This window comes from Syngnathus leptorhynchus, chromosome 2 (genome assembly GCF_054491065.1).
Source record: "Syngnathus leptorhynchus isolate UIUO chromosome 2, UIUO_Slep, whole genome shotgun sequence".
Lineage (NCBI taxonomy): Eukaryota > Metazoa > Chordata > Actinopteri > Syngnathiformes > Syngnathidae > Syngnathus > Syngnathus leptorhynchus.
Window position 1 is genome coordinate 22,021,299 of NC_141196.1, and position 23,900 is coordinate 22,045,198.

A 23,900-nucleotide genomic window follows, 5' to 3' on the forward strand; every position below is an offset into this window, starting at 1 on the left:
AGTTCTTATTACACTAGCATCTGCTTCATGATGATGTAAATGAATTTGGAATGTAGGTTCCCGCTGAAATGAGCAGCGCACACCAAGGGAAATGATTCCCTGTGTTTTGTTCTGTCTTAATTCGAGCGCGCACTTTTCATCCATACTTGCAGAATTTGCATTCTCCTACTGAAGATCCACGCTGTCAGGTGTTGTTAACTGACGACATGCGCCGCTTTTTTTTTTTGCAACAGATAATTAGAGCTTAGGTTGTAGTAGCTTCCACACCTCAATTGATTTGTAGAATCTTTTAGCACTCCTCCACCCCCACCTCCTCCCAGTCCCCCCCCCCCCCCTTGCTTTAAGAGCAAAAACCTCCACTCATCTCTTTTCTCTGTATGAATTTCCAGCCATGCATTAGTCTCCCTGACATTTTCAAGCAATGCTTTATTTAGCTTGTCGGATTCTCCAAATAAACGCAATCTCTGGGTTTATGGAAAAATGGATAAAAATTAGATTGTAGGCTATTGATCTGGATGGCGAGTAGAGGGTGGGAGGTGTGTGCGTTGTGGCGGCTGAGTGGGGGGCAGCTCTCATCTGTGTGTAGGGGGGGGGAGAAATGAAGCCGTAATTCAGGGCTATTGAACCCCCTGCCACTGGCGGCATCGATCGCCAAGCAGCGCTTATGAGATCACACCTGAGCACTGGAGACTGTAGAAGGTGGGGGGGGTCGCAAGGGGGCGGGGGGATACGAATGAGTTGAGAGGGAGAAAGACAGAGACATGCAGGGTTGTGATATGATCAGCTGTTTGAGGGCCCGAGAAGGCGCTAAAAGCCAGCCTCAGAGCCAATTAGCTAGCCCCGCAAGTCCACGCTCACCCGGCCGGCTTCAAGAGTTGTGGCGCAGGACCGGTGGACAGCGTACTTGCCTTCCCTCTTCTCCAGCTTTTGCTCCTCCACTCTGGGTAACAATCAAGAAAATGTGACCTCTCAATTATAGTCCCCTAGCCCTCGAACACTCTGCTTCCTCCCTTTTCTCCTCTCCGCCAGCGCATACCTCCATCTCTCCATCCCACCTCTGTCTTCCTCCCCTCTTCCTCATACCCCCGCTCACCCCTTCCGTCCCTCTCCCCCTGCGGCTCTGTGGGTTATTATAGTGAAATATGAAGCAGTGTAGATTCTAAGCTTCATGAAATTTCCATGAGCATTGATCTGATCTGATGTGGGTGATTGCTAGGTGAATCCCTCCAGTCCAGGGCTGTTGCTCATCTATTCATTTATTTATGGCATTTATGTTTTACTGGCTTTGATTTGCTCTTCTCGAGAGCGACAGCTAAAGATTATAAATATACCTGTACAGGAGAGTGTGCCGTGAATTCCGGAGTGCACCTGCTCGCTTACGCTATCCACTTGTATTCTTCCAGCATTAATTCCCAATGTGAAATGGGGGATATCGAGAAAAAGATGTATGAGTGAAAAATCCCCAAAGAGCCAGCGCCAGGTAGAGCGTGCTGCGCCAGGTTGCCCTGCACATGTACCCCTCTTCTGTTTTATGGTCCTTGCAAACAAGCGGAGAATATGACTTCCTCTCTCATTTACCAAGATTGCCTCTTTATTTATGGGGGCTATCTCTGTATATTTTGCATTTTTTTGAGTTTTCTAGTGTTCATTTGAGACTCATCTACTACATTGTGAAGAACTGATTTAAAAAAGTCAGCAATAACAATAAACGCGTCTCAGATGAAAATTTTGTGAGAGCCATTACCCGATGCCACTTAGCCTAATTGAACGCAAATCCTACCTTTCAAGATTATGGGGGGGGTGTCTCAAACTCAACCTATATTGATGGGGTTTGGGTGTGTCTGGGCTGCATCAAGTATTCTGGAAAAATGTGTTCAAAAAAGCACAAGCAACCTTTATTAATAACAGTTCACTGGTACATTGTGTACTCCTTAGCATGTCTAGTTGAATCATGACATCAGATGTCTTGAGCACTGCAACTTTCTCTCAAGACATGTCAGGTTGCTCCGAAAATGGCTGTTCTTGCCCCCAACCTTCTTTTCACAGCAGGTTTTGATAAAGACGTGACAGGGACTAGGCGACAGGATGTCTTTTCCTTCCACTTGACGTCAGTTCAGAATTACGTTTTGCCGAAAGCTGTCATGAGCTTGACCTATGGTAGCCCATAAGTGAAGAAACACTCAGGGCAACAACGCCACACAAAAAAAAAAAAAAAACACACACACACATACGGGCTGCACTAACTGTCATCCTGTGGACCACAACTGGCCCTGGGGCTGCAGGTTCAAGACCCGCTGACATAGAGGGTCACTGAATGGGGAATGTCAAATATTTGATCTCAGACACAATTTCCACTAGTTTCATTAGTATCTGATCATGTGATGAAGCTTATTAGTGAAGAAGTAAAATGTGGTATTTGCTCAAGATCTTTAGAACAAATGCATCTTGAAAACTAGTTGAACATGTTTGAGACGACTTGTTTCTGACTTGTGGGAAAAACATACTGTACGTTACATGAAGTAAGCAGAGTTGCAATTCCAAGTGGGTTCCGAGATTATTTCAAAAGTATGTCAGGCATAGATGATGCAACGTTGAGGCAGGAGATGACCTGTTTACTAAAATTCAAGTTAACATTATGAGGCATAGGAGACAGAAGTCAAGGATGGGAAACGTCATCTTTGAGCAGAATCACAACATTTTTTAATCAAAGGTTTTACAGATTTTACATAAACTTCTATATATACTGTATCCCATCCTATAATTAGAAATGTTCTGATCTTCCCTTTAAAGTCATCAGTTCAGAAAAAGTTCTGTTCACTTCTGTTCCCTCAAACATTTCCATGTACAGATGGCAGTGTTTTCTTTGGGGGGGGGGGGCAGTTTCATTTGGAAATGGTTCAATTCAATTTCACTTTTTTCTTATGAGAAAGTTTTGAAATCAAACTGGAGCTCAAGTGTCCCAGAACGGATTGTGTTTGACCTCCGCGGTTCCACTGCAGTTACTCCCCCCCAATATAATTCCATGGCCTGTTACCTCTCCTCGCTTTCATTTGGGTGTGTCAGGCTAGGAATTTCCATTGTGAGATTATAATGTCTCGTCTAAATTCGTATGTGCCATCAAAACAGAGCATGCAGCAACCCTGCACGTTTCTTTTGTTTTCGGCTTCTCTGTTTGAGTGAGCCGTTCTGGGAGGAGCCACTAGCGGTCCAGCAGGACAGCTTGTACTCATAGCCTCTAGGGGCCTCTTTTCTAGTCAGCCTGGCTGCTCAGATGTGAGGCGAGCAGGGCATCGGGCCCCAGGAAACGTCCAAGCTGTGACCCACAGGGGAGACAGACGGACGGACGGCACAAACACATAAGGGCAATCCCTCACATATGTATTTTTTACGCCAACACACCACCCATTTGGCTCTGACAACAGGAATTTCAAACTCAAGTCATCTTTTTCTATACACGTTTGTGTCGGCTCACTTGACTTAACATCAATCATTAAACTTCATTTGGTGTTCTAGAATGCCAATAAAAAAGCTGTTTGACATTTTCATCGAGAACTACAATGTTGTATATGGTTTGAAGTTTATTTAAAACTGTCAATTTAAAAGTCATTAGTATTTTGTTGAAAACAATGCTATTGCTTTAGGGCAGCTTTGGAATAAACATTACACGAGGCAGGGGGCTTGTTGGTGGTGGTGGTGGTGGGGGGGGTGCAAGAGAGTACATTAGGAATTAATTATATGGGGCGAGCATTTATCCAACAATCCTCCTCTGAAGTGTTTGTACTGTAAGCCTCAGATCTTCATTGTATTTATTCAAATGTTTAAATATTCATGGTAAATCTTCTCATATTCAATTACAGTAGCACGACCACAGCATACAGAGCGAGTGCTTTCTCCCTGCTGTCTGGATGATCTGACTCTCCCTGTGTACACAGTGTGTGTGTGTGTGTGTGTGTGTGTGTGTGTGTGTGTGTGTGTGTGTGTGTGTGTGTGTGTGTGTGTGCGCGCGTGTGTGTTTAGTTTGTTCCCCGGAGCGATCAAGCCTTTGTTATATTGGAACCCGGCTCTGTAATTGCTTATATTAGTCGCTGATCAACACAGGACTACAGGACACACATGCCCAAACACACACATACACACACTCACACACATTTACATGCATGCTCAGAAATACCCTCAATCGTGGCATTTTAAGTGCCAAAGCGGGTGACAGAGAGAGATTCATTATGTCACAAGCAAACAAAGGCACAGGTCGGACTAATAAAACAGCCACTTTTTCAGCTAAATGTTGCAATATCCATACGCGCTTGTGGTTAATTCAGTCGTTTCGACAGCAGAAGCGAATGGCTCATTCATCTCCTTCATATCATCGCACACACGTGTTTTCATTACTAAGAATCAAACATTTGAATTTCCCATCTGTCTGTTCTTGTTTGTGCTCAGCGCTGAACGAGCCGACTATAGACTACGGCTTCCAGAGGTTACAGAAGGTCATCCCCAGACACCCTGGAGACCAGGAGAGATTACCCAAGGTACCATGCATCCACGACTCCTCTCATTTGTCGTTGACCATGTCACTCTGCCACACGCAATTATTGCATAGCAATTTGTCTTGGTAACACTGATACCGAGATGTATTTACGTCTTCTACAGTTTCATATGGCGTATGGATATACATGCCACAAGGGCAGCATGACCTCACATACAGACAAATGACTGTATTCCCTGGACACTGAGACACTTTGCAGTGGGAACATTAACATTTTATTACACGTTCATGGTCATTTTCTGCAGTTTATTTTGCACCGAAAACGCACAAGCAGCTCTATTCATGCTGGCGCTGTGCGTAAGGTCGTTTAGATTGGCAAAGGGGGAGTGATGGTGGGAGGAAAAGAGGGGGAAATGAGAGCGACAGAGAGAGAGAGAGAGAGAGAGAGAGAAAGAGAGAGAGGCAGAAGGAGGTTAGGTGATCCATCATAGCTGTCCAGTCTACCTCCTGCTGGGTCAGTGGATCGAAGTCAACCCCGGGTGGACTTTATTACTTCCAACACACACGCTTTCACAGAGCAACATGCACATGCACGCGCCTGGGCCTGCGCACACACACACACAGCAAACGTCACTATGAGGTGGAGATGGAGAGCCCAGGTAGATGTAGAGGGGAGATAAAGAAATCACTTGTCCGTGGTTGTGTGTCATGTCTGTTGGATACGGGACTTGTCCTGGTGATGTCTTTAACCCCCCCTACATCTCTCTTCTTTCACTCTCCTGTTCCTCCCTCCTTCCCTCGCTCTGTGGTGTCTCCTCCTCTAAATGAACAGCAGTAGCTGGCAGGCCCAGTTGTTCATTTCAGCTCTATTGATTTGTGCCTTTATTAGGTAATAACAGTTTGTTGACCACACTCCTCTCAACGGTTGGCCTCAATCATTAGAGGGGCACACGCTGGCAACTTTTTTGCGCCCATTCAGTGCAAGCCAAGCCTTTTCTCTGCCTGTTTTTCCAGCCGAATCTTGAATTAGGAACAAAGTTTTCCCCGAGGCACCTTTAGTGAGGAGATTCTTAATGAACCCTGGAAATGCCTGCTTTGTCTCCATATGCCGTGATGTCGTCCAGCTGCACCGTGCTGTCGCTAATAGTCCGACAGTATGGAAGCAGGGAGCGCTGGATCGCAGGAGTAGCGTGCAGCCGGCGCTTAGCAGCTCAGGTTGTGGTGCAGGGGAGGGGATCTGGGGCCGACTAATGAGTGACCGTCCTGCCAGACGAGGCCAGGCTCTGCTCTGGATCAGGTTCCCCTTCCTGTTGACGTCTCGACGGGCCTGACTTTACGGGAAGAGACCCTGCGCCCAGGAAATGGTCTCTCCTTACAGCGGCGGGGCAAGGCAGGCAGCACGGCGCTAACCACATTTATCTGTTTATCAGAATGACTCTGGAGCGCTGCCTAATCGCGTTTAGCTTCTGGACAGATCCCTTTGCTAACGAGAGACCGATAAGTAGACCGGCCACTGGACCATGAAAGAGTGATTAATAGAGAAAATGGGAAAGAGAGCGAAGAAGAGGAGACATGAAATAGATGAGTGAGGAGAGGATGGTTGCTGTATGCGTGGCCAGCTTGTCAACAGCCATTTGCTCACACACAGCATGAAAAAAAAAAAAAAAAAAAAATATTTTTATTCGACAGACATTGAACATGATAACTCACTTGTTGGCATTGATTAAGGAGTACCTCTAACCTTACAAGATGGGCAAATTCATGCTACACAAAAATCTCGAAAGATACATACAGAAATCTTTCCCGTGGCGATTTAAATACACGGTTTGAAGGAAAGACTGACATCAAAAATTTTGGAAATTTAAAAAGAAAAACGACATCAACATTAATTTTACATGAATCCCGATGACTGACTGGAGAATTGTCTACTGGGATAGGCTCCAGCTCCCTGCAACCTCGAACAGGATAAGTGGTTTAGAAAAGTGTTTTATCAATAAATGAACTTCTCACAAAGGACAAAAAGAAACAAATGAATGTATGGGAGCTTAAGGCTGCCAAGATTAAAGCAGCTATTTTCAGTTCCAAAATATATGTTTAGTGTTTACACTCCTTGTCCATTACTCGTCACTATACCTCCAATTGAAAATGACACAAAACAGATCCAGACAATGACGATAACCCAAAAAAAAAAAAAAACTTGCCGGCTACAGTCCAGACATGAATTTGATCACAAATCTGTGGGTGCTGCTCACAGCTGATGCGTTTACAATCAAAGGCAGATGTTTGAACATTATGGTTGGAGTGTTGAAAACTGCACACCTTATCCAGCCATCTATATTGCTTGTCCTCATTGGGATCCTCGGAAAGGCTGTTTGTGGGGAGCGTACAGACAAATAACCATTCACTCTCGCAACAACAACTCGACAACAATTTCTAGTCTTCAAGTCCCTTAACATGCACGTTTCGGAAATGTGGTGGGAAGATGGAGTGCATGCTTTTATTTGGCTTCAGTGTTTCCCCCAAAATATGGGGAGAAAAGATGAAGGCCCCTGAGAGCCTTTTTCATGGAGTGCAGCATCTCCCACGTCTTCCACGAACACCGTCCTTCTCCAGCTGGGGATCTGTTTGTGCCATAATGCCTCTCTCTTCCCTCATTTCCCCTCCTACCTCCTCTTCTTCTCCCTCCCCCCATCCATCCATTTACCTATCCAGCAATCCCTAGGAGGCATCTGGCATGGAGGAAAAGTAGCGAGAAGCAGGCGAGGAACGACGCATACATACTAAAGAACCACTTACCTCACTCGGGTCTCTACATTTCTCAATCACACCGAGTGGGCCTCCTCTTTGGTCCCCCTCTTTTGCCGTCTCTCCAAACCTCCCACCCCACTGCCGCCGCCTTGCCTCCCCCCCTCCCCCAGATAGTGCTAGTAATGGGAGGTTAACACAGAGGCAGCGCTCCCATTATTGAGTGAATTTAGCACCTCGGACAGCGCTCTACAATCTTTATTGCTTTGCTGACCCTCCCGTCATGTCCTGGGCGTGCTCGACAGCCTCCACATGTGTGTGGCTGCGGGTGTGTGTGGGTGTGAGTCTGTGCGTGTGTGTGATATGAGGTCTGATTGAAAGGCGGTGTGTCACGGAACAGAGAGCACACATGCTCCGGGGCTTGTTCACAGCGAGGGATACACTGAGGAGGGTATAACGCACAGCGTGTGTGTGTGGGGCGGGGGGGAGAAAGAAACGAGGGAGCATAGAAGGGAAGGGGGCTGCAATTTTCTGGTTGTCGCGCCTCCAGCATATATCCTGGCCCCGGCACATTAACTTTTAAAAAGGGTTTCGTAGGGCTGAAGGTGTCTACATCACACACATACACACACATATAAGGACTGCCTTGAGACACAGATAGACTAAACGAGTGAAAAGAACGAAGAGGGTAAAAGGAGGGTAAGTGATGGAAAACGAGCACAAAGACTATATGCAAGGAAAAATATTTGATATGGGAAATTCCACTCCATTCCACAGCGCAACCACATTTATCTCGCTAAGTGGGTGCCTGACTATTTGTGTGGAAGATGCTCAGGGTCAATAAGGGTCAGTACACAGGTGCGCCCCAGCTAAAAGGGGACTTGTATCCCTGTCAGCCTGATGACATGTCGTGTGACGCTATATTGATATGTGACCAAGAGCAGGGGATACATGATCCAGCAGGAAGGAGGCCGATGATGCAAAAGATGCTTGACTGATAAAGAGATACAGGCTCATGTTTTATTCACGGCTAACGGTATCTTCCCTGTGCGCTCCCAAACTGCCCAGCCAGTAACAAAGTGCACGGACAGAGCCATTTCTCTTCCTCTAGCCCGCTCTCACCGCCCTCTCCCTGTCGTACAGCCTCTGTTCTGCATTCACAGCATAATGCTACTAGTGAAATGTAATGAAAGTGACTGAACTCCTCCAGCTGCCACACTCATGATCAATCTCCCTCCTCTTTTCGCTCCTGATTGTAGGAGGTAATCTTAAAGCGAGCGGCAGACCTGGTGGAAGCCTTGTACGGGATGCCTCACAACAACCAGGTAGCGCACAAAAACTTTAGCATCATTCTCCTTTTTGGACGCCTCTTATTTGTGAGATTATTCGGACCTCTAAAGTAGAACCAAACCAAACTTTCTCTTAGAAATATAAATCATAATGTAGCCTCCGCAAAACCAACACAGTGAAAAAGTCGTTTTTATGAAACATTTTAGTAGTGTTATCTGTTATGGCCAGTAATAGAAAAAAAAAAACAATAAAGAAGCTATAATGCAAAGGTGAGTCCCCTTACCTGTCTCATTTTTCAACATTTTTACAACTGTAAAAATTAAATCAAGCCTCACTAAATACCACATCTAAAATATAAACGATATATTAATAATATAAATAAAATAAAATAATTAATAAAATGCATACAATACAAAACAATAAATCTCTATGTTCATTTTGCTCACAGAGGGTTGGGTCTTTTGTCCCGCCACCCAAAATAAAATCCAAAGAAAATGCAAAATAAAAGCCTAGAATGAATCATTTAAAGGGATAGTGCACTTATGTCGAATTTTTCAGTCGTAAAATGTTTATATTTTTTTGTATAATTAATTTGATAACATTTAATACGATAAAAATACTGCCGCTTGCTATTGAATGAAAATGTCATCACGTGCTGAGGTCTCAGGAAACAACTCACCTTTTTTCTGGGTTTGGTCGTATGACATTTGCAATCTGAGCAAATCTCAGGTTGTGCAATCTCACAACCTGAGCCCTCAGCACATGTGATGTAAATCGGTTAGTTGACAAGTAGCAAACTGCATTTTAAAGGGATTAAATGTACGTGAAAAATAATTGTTCATTCAATTCATTAAAATTAATGAAATTAATTTTAGATTAAAAAAAAAGTACCATTTATTGGTGAAATTGGCTTAATATCCCTTTAAGCTGTGGACGTGAGCAAAATGCAAGTTTTATCCACCCAAGTTGTGGAGAGTGCCGACAGCTAGAAAAACTCCATAGACGAGCAATCGAGAGAGCAAAAGAAGACATAGGACCTGACTTCTCTTCTTCTGATCCTCCCTCAATGGCAGGAAATGATCCTGAAACGAGCAGCAGACATCGCAGAGGCCCTCTATACGACAGTGCCGCGAGGTCACAACCAGCTCGCCGGTCTCGGCAGCGGATCTGTCCACGCGGGCATGATGGCCGTAAACTCCTTCACCGGCTCAGAAGTGGCTCAAACGGCCAATCAGGGTGAGAGAAGACAATACAGATCGGGTAGGATTGTTGTCATTACAACATCTCATTGCCAAGCGTGAGTAATATTCGACCGTCGTGGAGGTTAAACGCGGGAAAAGCAGGACGCGAGCGGTGGCAACAAAAAGTGAAAGGTGCAGATGAGGCAAGAAAGACGAAGAGATTGTAAAGAATGGAGAAGTAGAAAGTCAGGGATGAGGCACGATGGAGAAATATGAGCGGGTCCTAGGGGTGTGTATATTAGACTGGGGTCGGCCCCCGTCTGACAGAGAGAGATGTGGGTGCAGTCAGGGGTGATTCATCACATGTATCGAGGGAAGGAGGGAAAATCGGGTGAACGGATCAGCCTCTGGATGTGTCGTAATACTTGCAATGAGCATCATCTCAAAACGAGGAAAACAAAAGCCTCTTGACTTATGGTTTATGTACTGCCGCAATATGTGCTAATTATGCTAGAAGAGGCTACTTTGATGCTTAAAGTGCATCCACTATTACACAAGAGAGCACACTAGTGATCAATTCCAGGTGTTCTTTTCTGCTGTGTCAGCATTTGGACCAGGGATTTATATTTGGAGTCTTCTATCTTAGCCTCCAACTGGTAGCCTACAGCCCGTTGAGAATAAAGAGCAGAAATCTTCACATCTTGGAGGAGATTACACAAGTTTGAATTGCTATATATTGTATATACTGTATATATGTTTTTTTTGTTGTTGTTGGATGAGAGCCAGTTAGGTTAGAGACCTCTTGTTTTAGTACTTGGTTCACTCTTTTATCGCTTCTCCTGCCATTCTGTTCATTGCCTTCTCTCTGTGCCATATGCCTTCCAAGATTGTCCGAACATTTCTTTTGGCTTATTTCATCGTGGCCATTATCCACGTACAAGGTAGTATGAAGTGATGTATCCCTCCCACCGCAATGAGTCATCTTTATCCTTTGCAGCACTGTAGCTGCATACGCACAGCTATAGTGCACCATAAGGCTTTTGTATCCTCTGCACTTTATAGCTGGGCAACACAGCAGTGACTTTGAGATCCCCAAAAGACTGTCACAGTGGCCCTTTCTAAAGTTGAATTTTGAATTATCATTCCTATTACAAAAATAATCTGTTCCAGGGACAAACTATGGTCATGGTAAACCAAACCATAGTAGTGGCTACAGGTCTTCCAAGGTCTAAAAAAAACAAACAGACATTGCTATGAAAATAAATAAAGGTTTACATCGATGGTGAGTCATTTTTCCACCTCACACAAGTGTAAAAGAAGTTAGCAACCGCAAATAGCAAATTGCTGTGAATAATTGACGCAGCCCTGTGAATTACCTGTAGTAATAGTTCAAACCATAAATATACCACACGATCCCAAAATTCAACAGTAATTCTTACCACTTAGAAACATCTTCAAACATTGCCATACCCTTAAAACTACACACATCCACAATGTGCATCACTTTTATGTACACAATTCTGATGATTGTGATGATGAAGAAATCCTCCCGTTTCTCCCCGCCACCCCAATTCTGAATTGTACAACCTATGTTTGACTTTGGAGGCGTTTGACTTCAGAGGTCTCATTGTAAAATCAGAGCTCAATAATTAGACCTCAGGGGTACAATAGTGTAATTGTACCTTGAGGGACACAAATCAAATCCAACGATACGCATAGTGTCGTTTGAGCAGCGCCTATTTCAATTCAAGGAACATTAAGCTAAAAGTAACTTGGGACAACATCTCGGTTCCCTCTCTATCTCCTCATTACAGTCAATTACGCAGTATGGTGGCTCTTATGTGAAATGTGTGATGTCTAACACTTTCTGCCACTCAGGGGGTTTGATCGCAGAGACGTCTGCCTCTCCGGTGTTCTGCGTACTCTCTCAAAGGCAGCGTTGCATGGATTTATTTTTGTCTGCCTTCTTCTATATCCTTAACACCTTTTCTCTCTTCTATTCCCTTCTATCTTCTCTTCTGCCTCTCCATCTTTCCCTGTCCATAGGTTTCAGTAGGACTACAAGCAGTGTGTCCCCTCATGGTTATGTTCCCAGCTCCACTCCCCAGCAGGGTAGCTACAGCTCTGTCTCCACTAGCATGAATGGCTACGCTAACTCTGGCATGGCAACCTTGGGCACCTCGCCCAACTTCCTCAATGGATCCGCGGGCAACTCACCGTATGCTAGTGAGTAAATGCATCACATCTTGAAGCAATCGGCCCTCACGTGAGTCAAACGAGTGAGTGCCGTAGTTAAGGAGTGAGAAGTGGACGCAAACTTTGACGTGTGAGGAGCAAATTGAGCAGTTTAGCTGGCTCATCTATTTCTTTAAGAACAGAGTCAAACACAAATCCTCCCTTTATTGGCAAAGGGGAGCAGATCACCTTAGCGTTGCCCCTGACACACACACACCCTATACTAGCACTCCATACACACTCCCGCCCGCGCACACACACACACATTCACTCTCTACATTAAAGACCCTTGATTAAATCAATAAACTAATTGCTAGAGAAGCAATTTCATTTCGGCTCTTTGATTCCTGGGTGTTAACAAGTATTTTAACAGGCTCATCGGCCCCACACAGACACTTTCAATCAATGGCCCCTCAGCCTGCCTTTGTAGGTCCAATTTTCATTAATTGATTAGTTAGGCCCCTTCATAAATGGATTATGACTTTATTGCAAGGATTTGGCATGAAGGGCCATAAAAGCTAAGTGTTGGATAATAACAACAATAAAGGCAGAAGCAGATATCAGAGGGCAGGTGAAATACGACTTGCTTGATTGTAAAATCACTGAAGGGGAAAATGCTCTTAGTGTATTAGCAGACAAAAGACAAACCCTTGAGAAGTGGATAGATAGGATGATGTCAGTGGGAGAGACAGAATTTGGCTGAGGGAGCTGGTGCCACACATGTACAGTAAATCCAGCTCATAATCATTGTGAAGAAAATCTCCATTTTCACTTGCTGTACCATTTAGTAACACAAATCTTCAGAAAATACCATTCCAAGCTGCGAAAATGACTTTTATATGAGCTTTAGAATCTCTATAAAAGGCCAAGATTCAAAATGGCAGTCGCACGCTTCTATTTTGTATGAATTCGTGAATGCCATTTATCCCTGCACAGGTTGATGAAAATAATTTCCATTTAAATATGAAAATGCACAACTTTGGTTGCAACGATGGCAATAATGTATTATTATTATTATTATTATTATTATTATTATTATTATTATTATTATTATTATTATTATTGTTATTATTATTATTATTATTATTTTATCACAACAAAAAACAAGGACAACAAATAAAAAACAAAACACAATGCACAAAAGTATTTACATTACAATTGCAGCATTAAATCTCAAAACACAAATTGTTTAATTCTTGACACATATTTAATCGTTATTATGCTATGTTTTTAAAAAGTACAGTGTTATAGAGTGCTCTTTTTATTTTGTATTAATTTTTTTATCGGGTGGAGGCTGGGACGGATTAATGGCATTTCTATTCATTTCAATGGTGAAAGATGACTTGGGATAGAAATGTTTTTAGTTGAGAGTTTGAGAAGTAATTAAACTTGTATCTCAAGGCAACACTGGACCTCACTTTAGCACCAGTTCTGGTCCCTCGCCATACCCCCTTGAGCATAATATTCATTGCCCATGGGATGCTGCCGAGAGTCTTGCGGTTGTAGGTTAAGCTTCGCAAATAAGAGAGGAGACAATATATCTTGGACCATGAAACAGGAAATAGCAATTAGATCTGAACTGGCAGTTTAAGTTGAAACATCTTTTTTGGTGGGGAAATACCACTAATTGGTCCAGTGCAACATCACTCATCAATATTTTCAAAAGGGGAGGAGTCAGGTCTTGGAATATCAAATCGTGTTCAAGGGGGGAAGTCATACCAATATATATTCAATACATTAAAAAATAAATGAATGTCTCTGTGTAAAAGGTATATGTGCTAGACCTCTGAACTATTATCCCCCCTGCCATCATCCGTTGACCAGTCCCCTTCTGTTCGTCCCGTCTGCCCGTCCTCTGCCCTCGGCCCTCTCTCTAACCCCATCTCTTTCCCTTTTTTTCCGTCTTCATCTTTCCTCTCCATCCCTCTTCCCTGACACCCTCCATCCCCCTCTCCTGCCCTCCGTCCAACCTCCCCCTTCCTCTTCCGCACCTCCCAGTCGTCCCATCCAGCCCCACCATGGCATCGTCAACCAGCCTGCCTTCCAACTGCAGCAGCTCTTCCGGCATCTTCTCCTTCTCCCCTGCTAACATGGTGTCGGCCGCCGTCAAGCAGAAGAGCGCCTTTGCCCCCGTTGTACGACCCCAAAACTCGCCACCCCCCACATGCACCAGCGCCACCGCTAACAGCCTGCAAGGTAAGAATGAGCGAGCAGAGAAGTTACGTGTACACACTGGCGGAGCTAAGATTTTTTTCCTTGGGAGGCAATGGGTGGCCAAGAATATTCCAGGAGGTCCACAAACAAATTTTTCAGAAATAAAGATTGTATCAATTAAATTATTATGAAGAATCATTCTATGTTCTTTATGGAGAACGTGCATAAACGTTGAAAAAAGTTTCCCAAAAAACACCCAAAAATCCATGATGTGGTGCCTGCATATTTCAGGGCATATTTAACCCTCTTCTCTAGCTCCGCCAGTGACTGGACTCTTCAAAGCCCAACACAATCTTCTGCCCATGACTTGCTAATCACCAATGCCGGCTGGTTACATTAACCTCTTTTTAATAACAATTTCTCACCTTTTCCTTTCTCCTCTTGCCTCTTATTACCCCTCTCTCCCTCCACTCCACCCTTTTATTTCTTCCTCTACCCTTCTTGATCCCTGACTATCCCTCCTGACTTCAGATCAGTCTTTTGTGGACTCTAGCAAGTACTCATCAGCCAGCTCCCTGCAGGGCCTGGCCTTCTCCTGAAGTATGTTACCCCGCTCTCGTTCTCTTTTTGTTCACAATTCCTCTGTTTCTTTCCATCCCACGCTGTCCCACCCAGCTCGTTCACAGCAGCAGCTCATCCTGCCCTGCCTTTCCTTCTCATTTTTTATTTGTCACGCTCCACTTGTCAGTGGGAACGCATATGTGTTCCATTTCCTGTTTTCACTTCCTGTTTCCTGCCTTGCGCTGCGGTTGCCGTCCGTTGAGAGGTGTGCGCCGTGCCACCAGGGGTCATTCTGCTCTCCCGTTTCCACGCAGCACGGCTCATAGTCGGCCCGTCTAGGCAGGATGTTGTACGGTGTTGAGATCCTGCGCCAGAGAAATGATGGATGGGAATCTTTATCAGAGCCCCAAGCTAAGCACTTCCTCACTTCCTCTGTTGGCGTTGATGAGCATTGAACATGGTGACCCTGGGGCCACTGCGCGCTGATCATAGTGACACACGCACGCGCACACACAGATATACACACACATCATTCAGTTAATCCCAGCAAGACGAACGCTTTTAGGAAATAACCCAGGAATTAGTGGATTGAAGAGAGAGAGGGATCAATAGGAAGCCAATATCTTATATGAAAAATTCCTCCATGTGATGGCTTATGTGTAAAACTGGGGGGAGGGAATGGCTTAAGGAGTGAAGCATGACTGGCGATCGAACAGACTGGGTACACCTGCATGAGCCAATACGAGAGCAGTGAGAAAAAGAAAATCGGTCATTACAAAAATAATAATGCTTAGTCAGTCATGTATTCATCTTAACCTTGATTGGGCAAGAGACGATATTTAGTAACTTGAAGCAAAATGGGTGCCCATGCCTAACAATATTGCAATAATAAAAACAATAATTTAATATGGTAGTGGAAGTGAATTAATGCATAATGAAAAACTATAAGGAGCATATTAACATTATAAGGGGTTAACTGAAATAACGTAAGCGTTTCACTCTTTAAAGACAATTGACACTTTTAGATCAAGCATTCTACGTGATTCTAAAAACAAAGTCTCAGAAGAACTATTCGAAAATAAAATAAAAAAAACTCACAAATTATTATTATTGTTGTTCAATTATCAAGTACTTTCATGAATTTAATATGGCCCTCAGTCAGCTTGAAATAAAACTCCCCCCGCAGGGATAATTCAATGTTTTACCAGGTAAGCCAATTGAGAAAATTTTCTCATTTACAATGGCGACCTACAGTTTCCCATCCTTGCTAAAATGCTCACTGGGTTATTTATAGCCATTGTGACTTTGTGCATGATAACTGACCTTCACTTACAGATTTTGACTTTCGGACCATATTTTCCCAAATTTCAAACTGCACAAATTTGAGGTGACATTGTCTTAAAGGCATTAAAAGCCAGAAGTTTAATGTTTGCATTGGTCATGAGTGTTTTTTTTTTAAAGCTTTAGACATAAAGACAACTTAATAATAATAATAATAATAATAACAATACATCAGATTCATGTAGAACTTTTCTTGACACTCAAACACACTTTACCTTGGATACATTATTCATGTGTTCACACATTCACACTCATTGGAGGTAAACTACGTAAGCAGCCATAACTGACCTGGAGGCGTGGCTGCCAGTGTGAGTTTACGGCCCCTCCGACCACTTCCAAAGACCCATACGCAGGCATATACCAGTGTGAGCGGCACTGGAGGCAAGCTGTGTGAAATGTCATGCTCAAGGACGCAACGACACATGACTTGGACAGAGCGGGATTCAAACCGCTGACTCTGCAGTTACCGAATGACCCGCTCTACCACAATAGTATTGGACTCTTACGTGACTAAAAACAGAATCCATAAATATTAGCGTGATATAGTGCAAACTCCAACCACAATAGTAAACAGATTGTTCAGTTTAATAAACACCTATTTGATGCTGACACACATGATTATCTTTATTTTTGTGATGTAATTCTTCCATTGTTGGTCAGGCAAGTTTACAGATACACTCTTGTTGGCTCACGATCCATTTCCACCAGTCAAACATCATCTCACGGCCTCCGTCACCCATGTTGCATTTGTTCACACACTTTGGTGTAGCTGCTAACAATTAGCAGTGGCAGTGTTCACATGAAACTATTTGCGGAGAAGCCTGTGCCAGACTGAAATGATGTGGTCCGTGTGTGGCGAGTTAGCAGGAAAATGTTGTGATTTGAGCAGATAATGAGGGAGGGATGGAGGGAGGGAGGGAGACGTGTCCTTGCTGCAGCACATTTGGGTTATGGCACTGTTGTGATGACAGACGAAACCCAGCTATCACATGACTGACCTCCCGCTCTCTTTTTCTTTACCCCCCGCCCCACCGCCTGGCTTTCTCCCTCTTTCCTCCCCCTCTTTTCCCACAAGCAGCGATTCCGGGGATGATTGTTCCACCCATGTAGAGGATCTGGAAACCAAGAATGTTGAAAGGAACAAGACGCGAATGAATGCGTGTTGAACTCGGAGCTGAAGTGACGATAAGAACTCTGTTCAAAACTCAGGCCTTTCCACTCCACTGGGATTGAGAAGACGGAACAATTTTTGCCATGTCATTTCCCTTTTGGTTGAATTAGTGTAGTTTGGGAATTCATATTCATGAGATCTGTTTTTCTTTATTTGCCAACTGTAATGTGCACAAAAAGCAGTGAAGTGTTTAGCTTGCTTGCTAAAAAAACACACACACAAATAAAAGAAAATGAAAAAGAGCATAACACCTAGCCTATTCTATTTATGCTGTTTGAATTCTACTAAAACTGTGACCACGAAGCTTGTCACAGGAGTTTTAAAAACACAATGTGATTATTTAGCCAAAAAGGGTTTGTAAAAACTTGAAAAGTCCGATGACGTGTGTGTGTCAAGCCAGCACTGTACTGAAGGAGTCAAGCAAATGTTACATTAGAATAAATGTTTGATATATTTTTGTATATAAAAAAAAGGTGCATTTTGGGGGATTTATTTCATTTGGCTTTTTTTTTTTTTTTTTTTGCAATAGCTCTAGTTTGAAAACCGTCTTAAGGCAGCTTCTCCGTACAGAAGATTTAGAGATACAACAAGGATTTGGATACAAAAAAAAGGGGTTTGTGTAAAATATCCTATAAATACTGTATTTATCCCTTGTATTTGTACATCACCTTTGTTTAGTTGTGTTGTGAACATACTTCACCGTGTTTCGTTCGATGATTCACTGTCGTCTCTCACTATTTAAATGTGACTTCTTTTGGTTTTGTATGGGACTCACCAACACGCCATTGTCTATTTTTGTATAAGTTAATAAAACGTGTCTGTTGTTTTTGTTTTTGTTTGTTTGTTTCCTTATGAAAATGTTTATTGTATGGCAAAAGGTAGCATCTTATTCAGAGTATTTGGTTGAAGTAGTTTTTTTAAAGACTATATACACACATTAATATATACTGTAAAGATATATCTTTTTGTTTTTTTCCAGATTGATACTGTTAATATGCATGGGCTCTTCTCTTGAGTGGCACCGTCTTTGTTTGTGCGCGTGCGTGTGTGCGCGTGTGTGTGCGTGTGTGTGCGTGTGTGTGCGCGCGTGCGTGCGTGTGTGTGCGCGTGCGTGCGTGTGTGTGCGCACACACATTCTTCTTTCTTTCCCCATGTTATTTATTCCTGCTTACATACTGTATCTCAACACTCTTGCTTTCTGTCACTGTAATCTTTACCAGCAGTCTAGATGCCTTAACAATGCAATCCCATTCTTCATTCAATCACGTGTACAGTTTTCTAACCTCGCCACAATTGTCTCTTTGCCACAGAGGAATTCATGGAAACTTGGGGGACAAAGCACAAACGCAAGAACACAAAGAGCCATAATTCAAAAACGTTTGAAAATACAACAGCAATGACTTGCTATGAGGAATTATTTGACCTTATTGAGTTGTTTAATTGTAAGGAGCACAGTGAAGCGCTGCCACAGCACAATCTCATCACAGTCCAGACCCAAGTAACCAATCCCTGTGTCACTCACACCACGTCCACTCGACAACGTGGCTTCGTTACAAGCCAAACAGGAGCTCATTTTTGTCGTCTTTTTTTTATGATTATTTTGTGTGTGCGCGCGTGTGTGCGTTCACGCTGTCGCTGGACAGACAGACTGACAGAGAATGGGGCTTTTCTTTAGGCTTCTCTGGTTTTGTTGCAGAGTATTTGAAGAGAGAGGCACCCGCTGACAGATGAGTGTTTTCAGGCACTTGTGTTGTTGTTCTCTGTGAGGGGCCGCGCCATATCTGTTTCCCAAACACACCACAGAGGTCTATTGTCGTACACCAATGAATGGCTTCTTTGGAAACTTAGCTCCGTCCCCATTATGATTATTGGTAAAGTTTTGTACAAGGAAAATGACAGATTCAAACCAAATAGCCAGTGTCTATTTTTTTCTTCTGCGTGTGTGTGTATTATTATTTGTTTTGTTTTGTCTTGGACTGCAAATACACTCAAAAGCTCTAAGAGAAGAAAAAAAAATCTACTGTATAGATTGTTATTGTTTTTGATGAGCTGTAAGATAACTTTTGGACTCTCACAATGTTGAATTAAAGTTACCTCTTGTCTGTGACTTTGTCCGCATTTTTATTATTAATCAAGAGCTAATTTTTGGATGCCTGCACTGGTTACTAATTGAAACAGAATGCTCATGCTGCTAAAACTAACATTGTACAGCACCACACTATGTGCTAAAAGTTTCCCACGCTGCGTGAATCGCAGCTTGGTCATCCCGAAAGGGCAATTTCTCCATCTATGGTCCTCTCTCAAAGTTTTTTTTCTTTTGTCCCCCGAATGTGTTTTTGGAGTTTTTCCTTATGCGGCATTTTAGATTATGGGATGTCATTCATCTTTGTGAACTGTGGGCATGTGAAGCGCTTTAGACTCTTTACGGTCGAAAGTACATGGTCATTGTTTCAAATGAAATTGTAAGAATTGATTTGAACCTTGGCAGACCTGTGTTTAACATATCAGCATCACACTGCTGAGGCTCACATCTTAATTTTGGCTTCTCACACTTTCTCACACATTCCAAAAACCAGCATGTTAGGTAAACTGAATACTCTGAATGGAAAAGTGAATGGCTGTTTGTCTTTGTGTACCTTGTGAAAAATTGGTGACCGCTATATGGTGTAGCTTGCCTCTCGCCCAAAGACAGCAGCTGTACACTCCATCTCACCCACAACCCTAATGAAGAAAAGCAGTTTAGTAAATTGGAAGATCAATTGGGTTATTTAATTATTGTATTTATCATGCGATACAAGTAGGCATTTCCGTCATTGCACACTTTATTTTCATCATGACCGTAAGCTTTCTTTGCTGACTTGGCAAAAAATAAATAAAAAATAAAAATTCAAATCACGTTTATGGAGCAAAGCAAAATTTAAAAAATGAACATTTTTTAAACAAATAAATACAAAACAGAGTCATGTGATATTCATTTCAACTAAGGGCGCTACATACATTATTGTTAATTACTATAATTACAATTTTAAAGTATGGTGGCTTGCGAAACACAGTGCTGTACGAATGCAATTAAATGGAGCACCAACAAAGAAATCTATTTATTATGAACATTCGTCATAGTATTTTCTGGGCTTTGAAAAGGAACTATCATCTGCTAAATCAGGCTGACAAAATGGAAAAGGAGTTGCAGGGACTACGCAATTCCTCAAGTCAAGAACAAGTGTGCATCCCTTGCTCCTTCTCTCTCTAATGAATCAAATTTATCAATGCATTAGTGATGGCATGGTGAACATGGTTAGCCTGACAAGTTTCCTCCTAAACATATTAGTTAATGATGATTCAGAGGTTATTAATTGCAAACGCACCAGCCCACCATAATTGAGTCATCATTTGCATAGCCGGTCATCAGCAGAAAATTAATTCTTTTTATTTTTGCATTTGTAATTTAGGAAGGCCACGATTGGATTACCTTAGCGGATCCTGGGATTCTGCTGACCTCCGAGTGTTACGGGGTCTCCGTGGTAACTGTAACACCGTAGCGCCCGGGGAGGCAAACCTGGAAGTGGTGATGAAGGAAGGATTTGTAAACACTGCGTGCAGTCTTTAATCGCTTGCAGGTTTATAATTGTGCAGAGCTGTGTATCTAATAAGAGAGTTGATAGTTTTGCTGACAAACACTAAAGTGTGTGCATGATTTAGCTGTAAGAGGTAGAATATTGAATTACCGAGGTGACTACATGCAGAGGAAAAGCCTAATGCTTTTGATTAGCGTGCCAAGCATCAACATGCGGCTCAAGGGACTCTCTAAATGAACGCACACTCTCACACACACACGCACACACACACACACGCACACACACACAGCATCCAAACAGACACACATTCAAAAACATAAATCATAAATACACCAAGACAAAAGGTGATGCCATTTTGCTCCAGCTTTGCAGGTCCAGATAGAGTGGTCAGTGCGGAGGAGGACAATAGGAGTGGGCGGCCCGGGGCAGACCCTCAGCAGCCTCTGGAGACTTTGAATTCAAAGAAACTATTCCTGGAGAACTGGAGGCGCCAACAGCCTCACTGCACATCAAGAGTGGTGCTGCTCATGAGTTTCTGTCCTACTAGTTTCCTAATGAAATATAATAATGCACATACTGTATTCCCCACCATCTCGCACATTCCTCTCTCTGTATGGACACATGAAGAGAGGAAGGGTGGTGGAGAAGCGTATTTGAAAGCAAAAACAGGATTCCCCCATGGGGATCCTGCATAAAGAAAGGAAAGAAATGGAGAGGAGAGGACGGATGGGGGAGTAGTCAGGCGGGGGGCTTTGACAATGGAAGCAGAGCTAGTCAGTGAACAAAAAGACAAGGAATGAATATTAATAATATTCAGTGTTGGAAAATAGCTACAATGGACAAAGCTGCATTCCTCATCACACTTGATAACTCTTATGAGACCTTTTCCTCCAAACTGGCCAGGTTACAGGATGCCAAGGGTAATAACAGAATCCACTCGAATCCATTTGAAATGAAGAGAATGGAATAAGTCGTTTGGGATAATAACAGTTTTACAGCAACAAAATAAATTCTCATATTACATCAGCCAATGAGACCAGCATTGCCTCGACACTGTATGTGCAGATGTAAAAGGCAAGCTATATATGAATATTTAGATACCATTCGGATGTGCCCTCATAAATGGGAGGGCACGTGGAGACTTCAGCATCCTCCCACATTCCGGGAACGTGCATGTTCGATGAATCGAAACTGTCTGATGAGAAGTGAATGTGTAGTTCCTTGGCTGGTGACCAGTCCAGGGTGTACCCGCCTCTGCCACAAAGTCAACTGGGACAGGCTTGAAGCTCACTGGTTGCCGGATGAGTACAAACGCTACAGAAAATGAATAGTTCTAAAGATGGAAAGGTGAACAGCAGCAAGAATAGTGAGAAGCCTTGTACTTAAAGAAACTATCAGTGAATTAATAGTCTTCACGTGAGTACTTCGGAATGAAAAAAACAGCAGTATTACTTAAAAGCAGTTGAGGGACAATAATACATAAATAGAGAAAAACTAGATCTCACTTTTGTACCGTGCATGACAGTGGATGTGAATAAAAACAGCAAGGAAGTGCGTTTGCAAATGACAAGTTAATTTAAATCAGCGATATGAAACATACTGTGTATGCAAATGGCATAGTCCCAATAATTAATAATCAAGGAGAACTGCTCAATAAAAATTGAAAATCTTGATATAGTGCTCCATATTTAACACTCCAGCATCAGTAACTGTCCAAGTTTATGTAATATTTATCAAAATAAATAATGAGAATCACAAAGAATATAAAAATTATGCCTGCTATATTATCTGTCTACATGTCTTGCTCCACTGTTTGTGTTCAGACATCTGTTTCTTCTAAAACTGTACTGAACTGATCAATTTTGCCCAACGGCTCTACATTACTGAAGTGAGTTGGGTTCACTGCCACAATGTTGTCCTCATAGCTCAAATTTGCTCTCACACATGACAGCTCGTATCTCAAAACTTGTAATATGTCAGGTCAGTCGCATCTTAAGGTGCAAGAAGACTTTACACCGCAATGCGATGTGGGTTGAGCATTCTGAACCGCGTTGTGGTCGCCGGACCTCGCCACTGCTGCTATCGAGAGGTGGCTCTAATGTGCATTTGCGGCTACTGAAAATGGTGCTTTTGCAGGTGCACACAACGCCATCCTACATCTGGCTGCCAGTAAGACAGAGCACGTATGAGTTCCGCGGCTACACGGCGGATGAGCGTGCACTCACATTTGAGGTTTGTGCTCTCACTTAGAAGGGTGTGTGGTCGTTTCCCACAGTAATTACGACGGTGACTCTGTGTGTCTGTCTATGATCTGTGTGGTACCTGTCAAAGGGAAGCCGGCAGAGCACATGCTTTATACGCCTTGTAATTGCTGCTGCTAATTTACTGTGCAGTGGTCTAATGAGTGGGGAGGGTGAGGAGCTGAGGTGTGTAATGGATGTTAGAGCCATCCAGATACAAAGATAGATTTTATCGTATATATAGAGCAAGAGGGAGAGGGGGGGAGCCCTGCAAAGTGGTGTGTGTGTGTTCAGCAAGCATGTTAGGACACTTATCTTTATTGTTCTACTAAGGCAAAAAAAATATTTTTCTTTCGATTTCTTTGCCATACATATGCATCCCCCTCAGCCAGCACATTAGACAAGCTTTTTGTTATGTTGATTAATGATAAAAGCAAAAACCATAAATAATGTAGATTATTTATTCCATTTATTCAAATGCTAATTAGGGCTAGAAGCAGCTACCTCAGAGAGCGATCGGCCCTTTATTATTATTATTTTTTTTTTTTGGTCTTCTTCTTTCTTCATCTGTTCCAGTACAGCTAGATAGGCCAAGTGACTGAGGCACATATTAATGTCATTCACACTTTGAAGCACCAACGCAATCTTGTGATGGGGACACATCCAGCCTTCATTTTCCCCTAATGAGGTCGTGATAGAGGCCAGTAGTTTTCAGCACACGCGCACACATATACGGGCACATTGGGGTTTTTTCTTTAGTCTGTGCGCTCTCGATGAACGCTGGATTGACAAGGTCCTCTTTGATTGATGTGCCGCGGTCCGTCCACATGTTCTACACCTCAGTCATTTAATTATGTTTCCTAAGCATCATTAAGTACCATTATTTTCGATCATATTCTAATGAGAGAGGTGGCCGGTCGC

The 23,900-nt window shown here is 43.0% G+C and overlaps 1 protein-coding gene across 2 annotated transcripts in view; it reads left to right on the forward strand.

The window, feature by feature from the left end:
- LOC147061255 (transcription factor COE1) overlaps positions 1-19,271 on the forward strand; it is a 58,819-nt gene extending 39,548 nt beyond the window's left edge. The window contains exons 11-17 of one of the 2 annotated variants that reach the window (XM_085905918.1): positions 4,441-4,529; positions 8,491-8,556; positions 9,595-9,757; positions 11,749-11,928; positions 13,936-14,133; positions 14,623-14,691; positions 17,072-19,271. In XM_085905918.1, the coding sequence (XP_085762044.1) occupies positions 4,441-4,529; positions 8,491-8,556; positions 9,595-9,757; positions 11,749-11,928; positions 13,936-14,133; positions 14,623-14,690 (764 nt within the window). In that variant the 3' untranslated portion in view covers position 14,691; positions 17,072-19,271. The remainder of the gene's footprint in view (positions 1-4,440; positions 4,530-8,490; positions 8,557-9,594; positions 9,758-11,748; positions 11,929-13,935; positions 14,134-14,622; positions 14,692-17,071) is intronic. The other variant, XM_085905919.1, reaches the window with a different exon arrangement.
- The last annotated feature ends 4,629 nt before the right edge of the window (positions 19,272-23,900 follow it).